The sequence below is a fragment of the Gorilla gorilla genome, chromosome 17 (genome assembly GCF_029281585.2).
Source record: "Gorilla gorilla gorilla isolate KB3781 chromosome 17, NHGRI_mGorGor1-v2.1_pri, whole genome shotgun sequence".
Classification (NCBI taxonomy): domain Eukaryota; kingdom Metazoa; phylum Chordata; class Mammalia; order Primates; family Hominidae; genus Gorilla; species Gorilla gorilla.
Genome location: NC_073241.2, coordinates 106,234,605 through 106,247,801, shown reverse-complemented (window position 1 = coordinate 106,247,801; position 13,197 = coordinate 106,234,605). Strand labels below are relative to the sequence as shown.

The 13,197-nt window shown below is 42.9% G+C and overlaps 1 protein-coding gene and 1 long non-coding RNA gene across 6 annotated transcripts in view; one reads left to right on the top strand and one right to left on the bottom strand.

Moving 5' to 3' along the window:
• ZNF236 (zinc finger protein 236) overlaps window positions 1-13,197 on the bottom strand; it is a 147,868-nt gene that overhangs the window by 83,884 nt on the left and 50,787 nt on the right. For all 5 annotated transcript variants that reach the window (XM_019014241.4, XM_055368266.2, XM_055368267.2 and 2 more), the window contains 4 exons: window positions 10,891-11,063; window positions 8,093-8,236; window positions 5,915-6,118; window positions 4,719-4,947 (listed from right to left, as the gene is read on the bottom strand). In XM_019014241.4, the coding sequence (XP_018869786.3) occupies window positions 4,719-4,947; window positions 5,915-6,118; window positions 8,093-8,236; window positions 10,891-11,063 (750 nt within the window). The remainder of the gene's footprint in view (window positions 1-4,718; window positions 4,948-5,914; window positions 6,119-8,092; window positions 8,237-10,890; window positions 11,064-13,197) is intronic.
• LOC129528303 (uncharacterized) lies at window positions 4,187-5,738 on the top strand. The gene is made up of 3 exons (XR_008673538.1): window positions 4,187-4,534; window positions 4,771-4,970; window positions 5,304-5,738. It is a non-coding gene; the product is annotated as an uncharacterized lncRNA (long non-coding RNA).

Genomic DNA, 13,197 nt, shown 5'->3' with positions numbered 1-13,197 from the left:
CAAGAAACAATGAATCCTTTCACTGAGGATATTCTCAATAGAATAGAAGACTTATCAGGGCTTTCTCCACTGAGAATGGTTAGCAGTCCTTACTGAAGAACAATAATCAACTATTTGTTTACAAGACAGCCGGAATACCAATTATTGATAGCAAACACCCATCAAAAAGGAAGCAAGCATTAATTGAGGAATCTGTGGACTCCACTGATGGAAAAGTTTAAACTTCTGTTAGGAACACTGATGCTGACCGCAGGGGAAGAAAGGCAGAGATCTATAACAGACTGCTTCAACCATGGTGCTGGACTTGCCAGAGCAGCGAGCAGACTGGGGAATGGCGTGGCTGTTCAGAGGCTCTGAACTGTTTACAGATATTCTCATCAGCCCTCAGCTGTGCCTTACAGAAGGATATGCTCAGAAGCAGAGTTCCCATGTTCTTCCTCATTGCATGATTACTTGCCTGGAGGAAGAAGTCCTTCTGTTCCTCTTGTCTGCTCAGACATGTGCTCAAAGACTATGAAGGAAGAGACCCCCAGGAACTCATTCCTTTTATCAAGCAGATTACAGCCAAGCCTAAGACATAGGTATCCCCATTTTACGACAGATGTTCATGCCTCTGCTCATGCAGTTGTTGAAGAATTGCTCTGACCAGCAGAAGAAAACAACCAGTCTGCTGCTGAGAAAGGCAGATGCTGCCGAGGAGTTACTTTGCCTCCCTCCTGTCAGTCACCAGCAGTGGAATGAGTGAAGGTACAGAGAACAGAGAATGAGTGCTGGTTACTGTCTCGCAGGAGCAGCTGAATATCCAGATCCAAGTGCACAGAAATGGGTTTTGGCCTTCAAAGTTGAGAACCTCAGGGAGGTTTGGAGGGACTGTGGGATTTCTTGCTCCTGTTTATAAGCGCATTGCCCCCATGTGGTTCCCAGAACCTTGAAAACAAATCTCTGTCCTGGCAGACGCACAAACAGTACTGCCTTATGTGGTTACACAGCGACACTGAGAACAGTGCATCTCCGATGCAGCCCAGGATGCACTGAGGATCTTCACCAAGGAAACCTGCCCTCCTCGCACGCCGCCCCAGGAATGATTTAGGACTTTTGTCAAGTGCTTCAGCAGCCTGAGGCTAAAGTTTTATGAGAATTCTTTAAAGGTACTCTTCCAGGGAGGGAACCCTAAGGACTGCATCTCCCTGGGTCTACTTCACAATGAGAATTCCAGTTAATAATTTAGGGGGAAAAAAAGCAATTTTTGTGTGCCATTCACACTAGTATTTTTAACACTGCTTTGGGCTTACTGCAGTACACTTACTGAGGATTTTCTGATATGAGGTCGGTTGCACTCATGGATGCAGACCCCACGGAGGAGAAAGGCTACCTGCACTTAGCTTTTACGCAATTACAAAAATCAAATTTATCTGAGCTGTAAGAACTTGGCAGACCACAAACAACAAAAGAAGAACGTGGGAGAAGGTTTGTTACAGTGAATGTTTAAAAAGCACACTTGCAGAGATAATAATTTCAAAAAGCAGATGAGTCTAAGAGCCACACCATCCTGGAGCCCATGGACTGATGAAACAGGACAGTAGGATGCCAGCCAATTACAGCCCAGTAGAGTACACCGAAGTTCACAGCAGTGACCCCAGGTCATCAAGAAGTGGCTAAGTTAACAAGACCACACTCTGATCTAAGAAGGTAAAGTATGCAACGACTTTTAGAAAAGTTTCCACACACAATAGTTTCACTATACCATACCATTTTCATCCTTAAAGGAGTCAATCATCAGCTTTCCAAAACACCATTCACCATGATTTCTAGATAGCCAATATTTCACCACGATAATTTTTTTTTTTTTTTTTTGAGATGGAGTCTCACACTGTTGCCGGGGCTGGAGTCCAACGGCATGATCTTGGCTCACTGCAAACTCCATTTCCCGGGTTCAAGCGATTATCCTGCCTCAGCCTCCTGAGTAGCTGGGATTACAGGTGCCCGCTACCACACCCAGCTAATTTTTTGTATTTTTAATAGAAACGGGGTTTCACTATGTTGCCCAGGCTGGTCTCAAACTCCTGACCTCATGATCCACCCACCTCGGCCTCCCAAAGTGCTGGGATTACAGGCACGAGCCACTGTGCCCGGTCATAAATTTCAAACTTTACTAAAAATTCACAATGATTTATGTGTCACAAGTTGCATGATTAACTATAAAAGCGTTTGTTAAATTTTTAATATAACTTCTTCAAACCAAGCAAATCCCGCCGAAAACATTCACTCTGATAAAAGTGAATAAATCAAAAGCAATAATTTTACATGGCGGAGTATGCTTAACTTAGGAACGTAATGAAGGTTAGTTATAAGCAATTAATGTTATGACTTATGAGACAAGAATAGTTTTCCTCATGGTCTTTCTAAGATATCAAATGATACTTCATCCTTGGAGAGGTATTTTCAGATATAATCACTATGTTAAAAGTACACTAGTAATTGAAAAGTTTTAATTAAAAGGAACATCTTTATATAGAAACATGTCCCCAGGCTAAGTGTGGTAGCTCATGCCTGTAATCCCAGCATTTTGGGAGGCTGGGGCAAGAGGATCACTTGAGGCCAGGAATTTAAGACCAGCCTGGGAAACATAGCAAGACCTCAGCTCTACAAACAAAAGTGTTTTTCACTAGCCATATGTGGTGGCACATGCCTGCAGTCCCAGCTAACTCAGGAGGTCAAGGGAGGAGGATTGCTTGAGCCCAGGAGTTCAAGGCTACAGTGAGCTATAATTGCACCACTGTACTCTAGCCTGGACAACACAGCAAGACCCAGTCTCAAAAAAATAAAAGTCCCCAATGGTTTTCTCATCACCATATTAGAGAGGTCACTTAAAAAAAAAAAAAAAAAAAAAAAAGCACTGGCTCCAACTTGTACTAGGGATCCCATGAATGTAATGGGAAATTATTAGAACTGCATGCACTTGCTCAGTACTCTACATGTGTATCTGATTGATTCAAGTAGTCCAGAAAGTACCTAATTGTTACCAACTCTGTAGACACAGCACCCCAAACTAGAATACCGTACAGGAAGGTTTCTTGCAATTCCATGTGGAATTCCCTGGCTAGTACTTGGTGCAGGGAGAAAGCTGCTTCCAGCACATGCGGGTGAAGGTCTGGAAGGAGCAGCATGGGGTGGTGCTCACCTTCTCGGTCTAAGGACCATGGCTATGTGTACTCTCAGGAAGGAGAAGGTCTGACGTGGCTCCTCACTCAGTAGCTTGCTGCCCATGTGCAAGCATCCGATTTAGCACAATGACTAGAGACAGTGGCCCGTGGGGCTCAGGCGGGCACTCGCACAGAGGTAATAAATCTGCATCAGATTCTCAGGAACACAAAACACACCTGTAACCTGGGAGACTACCACACAGCTAATCGAAATACACGGAAATGGCTCCTGTTTTCCTTTCCTGCCCTGCCAGATACCAGGAAACTGTGCGGGAGAAACTGCTTAGATTCCAGCATCCTGTCTTTCCTTGGGGAGAAGAAGGCCAGATCAAGGGGAAGAAGAGCCTGACTAGTGTGGTTTGAGAAACAAGAACTTCACAATCATGTTATACATGAGAAAATGTATTCTAGGAAAGAAGTGTTAACAGAAATGGCAATGTTATTCCATGCTTTGTAGCAAGAATGCACTTGTTCCCCAAGACAACTGGGAAAGGTTTTCACAGAACAGTTTTGCCAAAAACACAGGAATCTGTCTTTTTCAAGAAAGATGTAGTAAATTCCTGCTCCTGTAGAAAGAGCCATATTGAGCACTGTGGGGTGTTCAGAAATGAAAAGGCTGTATTCCTGGCCAGAAAGAGCTTATTACCTAGAAGGGATATTAGACTGCATCTGTGCACAATTAACCTGAGAGAACGCAGGAATCCTAAACACTCTAAGTGCTGTGGGAGGTAGGACAAGGAAAAGCACCCCTCAGAGTCCATCCACGAGGAGGAGCACTGAAGATGCTTGAATGACGGCCAAGATTTGACAGAGACCAGAGGAAGAGGTAGAAGGAAGGCATCCTTGCTGCAGAAAGCCTACAGAAAGCATGGTGTGCAGAAACGCAGGGATGCCTAGAAACAGCAGGAATCCAGTTTCAGTACGATGTCTAATAAGTTTGTGCCTAGAAGCACAGAGAGAGGGCGGATGGAAATGCAGGCTGGACAGGTGACAGGATACTCAGGAGCCAAGAAATGGATCTTGGCGTGTAATGGGAAATGGTGAGGCGTGGAGGAGGGAGCTGTGCTGCAGGGGTCCTTTGATGATGAAGAGGAAAGGACTAGTCAGAGGCTACTAGAATCACATGGCTGGATGCCAGGAGCACCAAGGGCGAGAAGAACTGAAGCAAAGCCGTGGATCTGAGTGGAGAGGAGGCGCCTAAGCAGGGCAGAGAGAGAACAGTCGGAGACAACAAGCTTTCAAGAGAACAGACAGAGACAAGAAGCTTTCAAGCCCTGACGAGGAGTCAGGAGAAACTGAATACAGGAAAGAAGCCAGGTTAAAGAAAAGAGGTAAGTTTCAGGCATTTTATGGCTGTCATTCTTTTTAATTTTAAATACCAACCAACTACAGCTAGTTACAAAACATTCAACAAACATATCCTATCACCTTCAGAGGAAAAAAGAAGGGCACATTTCTTAAAAACCAGCAATATGCTATCCCAAATGTCCAAACTTTAAAGTTTAGCAAAGTTACCAGGTAGAAACGGTGACTTCTTCTTTATCATTTTTTTTTCTTTTTTATCCAGTTTCTCTGGGCTTTCCTGTCCTTTTTCTTGCTCTGCGTCTGTGGGGTCCGTCTGCTCATTTGAAACGCTGGAAACATCGGGGTTTTGAGCGTGTGGTGCAGAGGTCTTGGCATGGCAGGAGTCATTAGGATGTGCTGCAGCTGGAATTGAAGACAGCCCACTGTTTTCTAAGGCTTGCTAAGACAGAACAAAACTAAAAGGTTAGAAGGTAACGATGGCCCAAATCTGCCTACCAAAATCAATCAAAAGCTTTACCTATAGAATTCTAATTCCACTCCAAGAAATCAGAATCTACAATTCCAAGTCATCACTTATAAGTGAGGCTTCCAACCCTTTGAGGCTGTAACGTCCTTTCTGATATATGACATCTTGCCCCCACCCAAAATAATATAAGCATTTACATTTCTAAATTAAAGGGAATTAAAATTTATTTGACTTTCAGAAATCTTACCTCACACAACTTTGGTTGTCTCTAAATAGTCTTGGGAATCCCTATTTTAAGGCTTTTGAGTTACACTGGGTTTAACTTTCAGGTATCGGCTGTAGAACGACACCCTGAGATTCCTCATACCCCTGGCCAGCTCTTCCCCATGAAGGTACAGGAGGAAGGTTAAACAAGTAACAGAGAGACAGGAGGAGTGAAGAGTTAGTGTGAAGTCGCGGTGGACTAGAAGGCTGGGGGCTCTGCGCTCTTGCCCCCCTCCTCTCCCACACGTGCAGGTGCTGCCCACACACCCACGAGAGAAGGCCAGGCAGTATGAACGCTCTCAGAATTGTCAACACCCATGACTGTCTCCAAATCATAAACCAGAACCTCAAGAAAGAATAAAACACTTTTTCCACCTCTGTCAACATAAATAGATACAACTTCGGAAAAGCCTGTTCTTTTCAAGTAAAGTTCACTTATGGAAAAAAAATAAAAGTTTGTGATTTTTTTTTTTAATGTATAGATGAATAAATCATTTGAATGTTGCGCCGTCCATAAGCAATTAAGTAGGAGTATTAATTTCTTTCGGTTCAGACACATTTTTCATGAGGATACCCTGACTTTGACAAGCCCTGCAGATTTATTCTCAATTATCATCCCTGGTTTCTGACCCAGCACGAGCGCGTAACCCTCACACCGCAGGGAAGCGTGCTTCACCTGTAAAATGTCCTGGTTGATGCCCACTGTGATGCTCAGCTGCTGCCCAGGCTGCGGGGACTGCCCCGACTCCACCGGCGCCGGCTCTGAGAGCTCCAGGAGCTGCTGGATGACGTCGCTCACCGCCTGGGAGCTCGGCTGGCTTGAGGCCGACGTGGGTTGGGCTTCCGTCTGTTGAAGAGGTAACGTCTGAAAGAGTGTGGCCTGAAACACAGAAACATTTTCATTAAAAATACAATTTTGCTCTTCAATTTAAAAAGGAAAATTAAAAAAAAAAAAAAACAGGCAATACCCTCCTTAAGGGTGTTAAAATCTAAGAGTATCCTAAACATAAATTTTAAATATAATGCCTCACTGATTCTTGTGTTTGGCACGATATTGGCTCTTAATATACTCAGTAAATTGTTCTAATGCAATTTTGTACAGTTTTTTCAAGTGAGCATAGAGACTCAAGATGGCAGATTGAGCACATGAACCGTCACCTTCCTGTTAGCCCATGAAATTGAAGTGAAGGAGTTTTTAAAATATCAAGTTATACAAATTTAAAAAGTAGGAAAGAAACCACTGCAGTCAAAATAATTCAACACATTTGTGAAAAAATTCTTCCTGCAGGGAGACTGGAGGAATAAAGGCGCTGTAATGCTGCAGCCAAGAAAACCTAAGTCAGAGGAAAGGGCTGTGATGGGAGAGAGAGCCAGTCCCATCCCTGCAGGGCTCGGGAATCTGAAATGTCTCATCCAGAAGAAAACGGACGGCAGGGAAACTACCTGTATGACACTGTGAGGGTGGGGACAGGACACTCTACCTTTGTCAAAACCCGTTGAATGGACAACTCTGAGAGTGAACCCTGACAAAAACTACGGACTTTGGTTACTAATAATAATATATCCACATTCGTTCACCAGTTGTAACAAATGTACCCGACCGATGCACCATGTCAGAAATGTGGGAAACTGAGCACGAGAGAAGAGGAGTATATGGTAGCTCTCTGTACTGTCTGCCCAAATCGTCTGTAAAAACTGCTATGTTCTTACCTGCCCAAGTAAGAGTATAAGGGAGACTCCAGGTTTCTAAATCCCTATAATTACATTTCTTTTTATTGAGAATATAAATGTTTAAAATGATCTGGACTATTTTTCTAGATTATTCACTACATCTATGTTTTGATTTGCATATTGCCAAAGGAAATGATGAAAACTAATACTCGGTTGATTTACACAACGTTAACAATTGTATTTAAAAAAATTCAGACCAAAATAGAATTTTGAAGACATAATTATTGGACTCTAACTATTCTCCAGCTTTATAATTCATTTTACAACATTCTACCTGGTCAAGAATATATTGAGGAACCATCCCACACTGCAAATACTATGAAAAAAGAAAAGAAAAAACAAACACTAAAGGTAAACCTAATGTTTAAAAACTAAGTATTAATTAGACTTATTTTCCATACTGGTAGGAGGCAGCTGTTGACATAATACAACCAAGTAACTGCATTCATAAGCATACATTAAAACTTCCGACACTTTTGTATTTAATGTCTACTACTATTAAGATACCTATAGTTGACGCTTAAATTTTACCATTTATTAATCTGTTGAGAGGGTAGTGCGGTACAAGTAACTAAATGAGACTGAGCTAAAGATGCCTACAGAAAAAATAAGAATGTGTGTATGTCCCTGTGTGTGTGTGTGTGTGTGCGCGCACCTGTGTCTCTCTGTGTGTAGGCATATGTATTTAGAGTCATACAATTTTTAACTACATGTACTGAAAAATATAATTTAGTTTCAAAAGTCCAAAGACTTAGGAAAAATTATCACTGTCACATAAGAAAAGAGAAATATTACCTACAAAGGATAATTAATTCTTAAATTATAATTTAAAGAATATTCAATAATCATCAATAACACTGTAGAAATCATCATTTCACAAATTAATGATTACAGTTTGTCTTATTTTTACAGGTTCAGATGACAGTCTGAATCAAAGTCATCTAATTATTATTCTCAAATTTTAAAAGATTGACTTTCTTTAATTCTTTAAAAAGTAGCACCTTTTCTCCATATAAAAAATTTTCATAGCACCTTTTTGCTACTAAATATTCAATTGTAAAGGTCATATTTAAAATGACAGATTTTAGTTTAAAAAGAAGTTCTTCCAAATTACTAAACTTACCGTTAAAACATGAGCAGTCTCTGTGGAACTTGTTGAATTCTGTGGCCCACCCATATGCATCTTGCTGATATGCGTGTTTAAGCTGCCTAAACTTTTAAATACACAACTACATTCTGTACAGTTATAGGTAGGACCATTCTTGACCTTAAAGAATAAAAAAGAAAAAAATGATGTTTTACAATTAATTGTTAAATTTAAACATCTAAATTATGGCAAATCATAATTTACCATTCCATTCAAAATGACAGAAATAATCTAACCCTTCAACATTACCTTTTTTCTTTTAAATTAGATAGTTCTAGAATCAATGACCCTACTCTTTAAACAATATTGCCGGTATAAGATGAATTGAGGCCGGGCGCGGTGGCTCACGCCTGTAATCCCAGCACTTTGGGAGGCCGAGGCGGGCGGATCACGAGGTCAGGAGATCGAGACCAAGGTGAAACCCCGTCTCTACTAAAAACACAAAAAGTTAGCCGGGCGTAGTGGCGGGCACCTGTAGTCCCAGCTACTCGGGAGGCTGAGGCAGGAGAATGGCGTGAACCCGGGAGGCGGAGCTTGCAGTGAGCCGAGATCGCGCCACTGCAGTCCAGCCTGGGTGACAGAGTGAGACTCCGTCTCAAAAAAAAAAAAAAAAAAAAGATGAATTGAAATTTCAGTCTTTTCTATTAAATAGAAATTATTCAAGAGTGAGAAAACACATTTTTCAATTATTGTAATTTAACAAAAACAAACTGTCAGGCATAAGATGTTCTCAGTTTTCTAAACAGCTGAATACAATGTTCAATAGCGAAGGCCAGACAGTTATATATAAATACATATTACACCAAATATGCTTTCAGATGGCCAAAGCCACAGAGGTTAGGAAAGATGGTCATAATGATATATGAATTTTTCATCAATTTTGATATTCTGTATCAACAACTAATTTTCTTTTTTTCTTTTTTTTTTTTTTTTTTTTTTGAGATGCTCTGTTGCCCAGGCTGGAGTGCAATAGCGTGATCTCGGCTCACTGCAACCTCTACCTCCCAGGTCAAGTGATTCTCCTGCCTCAGCCTCCCAAGTAGCTGGGATTACAGGCACCTGCCATCGTGCCCAGCTAATTTTTGTATTTTAGTAGAGATGGGGTTTTGCCATGTTGGCCAGGCTGGTCTCGAACTCCTGACCTCAGGTGATCCACCCACCTTAGCCTCCCAAAATGCTGGGATTACAGACGTGAGCCACCACACCTGGCCTAACAACTAATTTTTAAAGCTATGATAAATCCAGAAACCATGGAAACCAGTAAAATGAGTAAGAACAGCTGTGAACAGAGAAAATACCTAAAATATTCTTTCTCTATTACTAAAACCCAGTGTTAGTTACTGTAGAACTATGAAGGCTAGCTTGAAAACCCATTGGCCCCTTCCGAACTTGAGTAAGACTTCCATTCTGTTTCTGGTGCCTCTCTAAGAACCAAATTTAGATTCTTACAAGATTGGATAATATTTATGAACCAATCTTTAGAGGCTCTTTCTGGAACAACCCATTCTAGTACAGGTCTGAGAGCACTTCTCAGTGGCAACAGGCGAGTCTCTGGGCCCTTTAGTATAGGGGGAGTTTTCTAAACTCAGGAGTACTGACAAGTACCTCACAAGGCTCCTCTAAGGTTCCAGTGAGGCATTTCTGTGTGCTACACAAATAGACGATCCTTCCTATGCAATCATCTTCACCCAGAGGCAACACCACAAGAATGACTTACAACAGCCCAAATTTATTCTTCCGAAATCTAAAGGTAACCTCAGTACCTCACTAACACTGACATGCCTTCCTAATGTCTCTGGGTCTTAGATACTAAAAAGATTAACTCATTGAACATGGAACTCTGAATCTGTTCATAAAACTACGTGAGATGTGCAGGGTTTTTTTCTCATTTTAGATTCTCTTTTTCATTTTAGACATTCTGTTTATCTAAGATCAAAGACAGCTTCTACTTGTTTTTATTAAATTTGGATAGTGAGTATTAACTCTAAGTTCACCTCAGTGTTAGTTAAGGTATTATTCTAAGTAAAAAATTAAGAGATACACATTTGCTCTCAAGAATATGATAGTTTTCATTCTGCAAAATCATTCCATAGGATATACTGATCCACGATAAAAGTATTTGTGTTGTTTAAATATTTCTTTGTATTCTACAATTAGAATATAAATCAATAAGTCATGATGGTTAGTTAGAGCAAAGGTTGACCTGCTTTACAGAAATACTTGCAGAGGATCTACACATCAGTATGCTCTGTAGACAACAGAAAATTACCACAGGAAATCATCATTTTAGTCGAAAGACTGGACAAGCAGCATGGAAGGAAATGAACAAAGCAGGCCTCTGTCCAAGAGGGAACGGACATGTACCATATGAGCTCTGTAGTATTAGCAGTAAGAAAAACACTTTTTTTCCCAATTTTATTTCTTATCTTTTAATTTCTTACACTTGCCTGTGTTTCAAGTTTGCTAAAGGGATGAAATACATTATTTAGAATGACAGACTATAACTAACAAAGGTATTAGGATTATTTTCAAATATTTATTCCCCAAAGCCATGCTGTCAGCAAGAAGACAAAAAAGATAGTAGTTTATATTTCTTCCACATGTAATAAACCAAAAAAATTCCCACGTATGTATTTTTTAAAACAGGGTCTGCTCGGCACAAAATCGATCTGCATTTTTTTAAATGGAAAAGAATTTCTCAGGTCCGTTTATTAACCCAAAAGATACCTACTGTCCCCTGTGAAATACTGCTTATGCCCCCAACCCGTGTTTACCTCTGAGTGGACTCGCTGCACGTGCGACTGAAGATTCCCTTTCTGAGAGAAGGCGGCAGGACAGAAGGCACAGGCATGGGGTTTTTCACCTGTGTGCTTGATCATGTGGGTCTGCAGTGCCCCCTTTTGGTTAAAAGCTTTTCCACATTCACTACATTTGAACGGCCTTTCACCTAGAGTGGGAGAAAAATGATCAAAATATAATTCCATATTGTATGGGCATCTTACGGATTGAAAAGAACAACACTGAAGTTACCCAAACCTATCCCTCCAGCCAAAATGTCTCCCCAGAACTCTAGATGCATATATACAAGTGTCTACTTTAAATCTCAAAATTAACACGTCAAAACTGCACTTGACCATCTCGCAAACTGCTCCACCTGTGGGCTTCCCCAGGCAATGCCATCCTTCCAGGGGATCAGGCAATGCCATCCTTCCAGGGTATCAGGCAAAAAACGTTGGAGTCATCCTTATCTTTGGTTTCTCTCACGTCTCACACTCAATAATAACTTCAAAATACACCCAGAGCAGCCCTGCTTCCCGTCCACAACCACCACCCCAGGGTAAGGCACTCCCCCATCACTCAAAGCTCCTGGAACCACCCCCAACTTGACTCACTGCTTCCACCCTGGCCCCTTCCTAGGCTGCTCTCAAAACAACAGACAAAATGACCCTCTTTAAGTTTGAGCAAGTCACTTGTCTGCTGAAAACCCTCAATGGCTTCCAATCCCCCCTAGAGTAAAATCGAAGTTCTTCTAATACTCAGTAGAGGAGGCGCCAGTGCAGTGCTTCGCACACCAGCTGTTGTCAGCTCCCCTGCCCCTGCTCTCTTGCTCCCTCTACCCACTTCTGCCACCGCCCTCAGACACACCAGGCAGGTTTCCATTTCCGGGCCTCTGAAATCCGCCGCCTGGGCGGTTCTCGCCCCAGTATCCCCAAGACTTGCTCTCTCAGATTCTTCAGGCCTTTGCTCAAAATCGCCTTTACACTGAGGACTTTCCAGTCCATTCCATTTAACATTAAAATCTCCTGTGTCCTCCCTGGGAACCCCTGGCCCCCTTCTCTGCTTGATTTTTCTGCAGACTTCTCAGCATTTGACCTTTCACATTTTACTTAATGTCCATCTCCCCTCCCTAGAATGCACACTCCAAGAAGGCAAGTGCTTGTGCGCTGCGGCTCTTCAGCACCTAGGACAGGGCCCTGTGCACACTAGCATGCAGTACGGATCTGATGAATGAAGGAATGAGCAAAAAGACAAAATCGAGTTAGGTTAGAACCTAACTGCAAGGCTACTTAAATTTCTAGTCTTACTAAATTTTCACTCCCTAAGAAACAGAAAGCAGCTGAGTTCATAATAACATCAGATCCCTGCTTCTCTGAACAGCTTTAGGGTTAAATAAGTGAATGAGATATAACAAGCTTGGGGACAGTACACAAATGGTAAAAATCCCTGCTTTAACTCGGAGGGGGCAAGAGTGTGAAAGAGGAGGACAGGCAGTCAGGAGGCACAGTGAGAGTGTGGCCCGGTCACGGCTCTGCCTGCATGGGGACAGGAGAGGAGGACAGGCGGGCAGGAGGCACAGTGAGAGTGTGGCCTGGACATGGGACTGCCTGCGTGGGGACAGGAGAGGAGGACAGGCAGGCAGGAGGCATGGTGAGTGTGGCCCAGTCACAGCACTGCCTGTGTGGGGACAGGAAAGGAGGACAGGCAGGCAGGAAGCACAGTGAGAGTGTGGACCAGTCACGGCTCTGCCCGCATGGGGACAGGAGAGGAGGACAGGGGGGCAGGAGGCACGGTGACAGCGTGGCCCAGTCACAGCACTGCCTACGTGGGGACAGGAGAGGAGGGCGGACAGGAGAGGAGGGCAGGCAGGCAGGAGGCAAGGCAAGAGTGTGGCCCAGTCACGGCACTGCCTGCGAAGAGATACCCTTCCTGTTCTAGATGACGATGCTGCAATGTACTCAGCCTCCTTTGGACAGGAGCCCTGCTGGGGCATACACAGTCCAGGAATGGTCCAGCAGGATTCTGGTCACCCCCCTCACATCATCACACACACTGTGAGGCACAGCTATTGGAAGACCAAGCCCAGAACACGGAATTGCCTGAACAGCAAGCAGGCACTCCCTGCCACCTCCACCCGGGCCCGCCAGCCTCCTGTTTAAACCACACCGGCCTATGTGACTCCTGGTGCTGGGACCTGCTGCTCTCTCCAGGCAGCTCACAAGCCAATTGGAGCAAGTGACACATGCTTCAAGTTCAATGCAGGAAGAGTACGCATCACAGAATCCCAAAACGACACCTAAGTA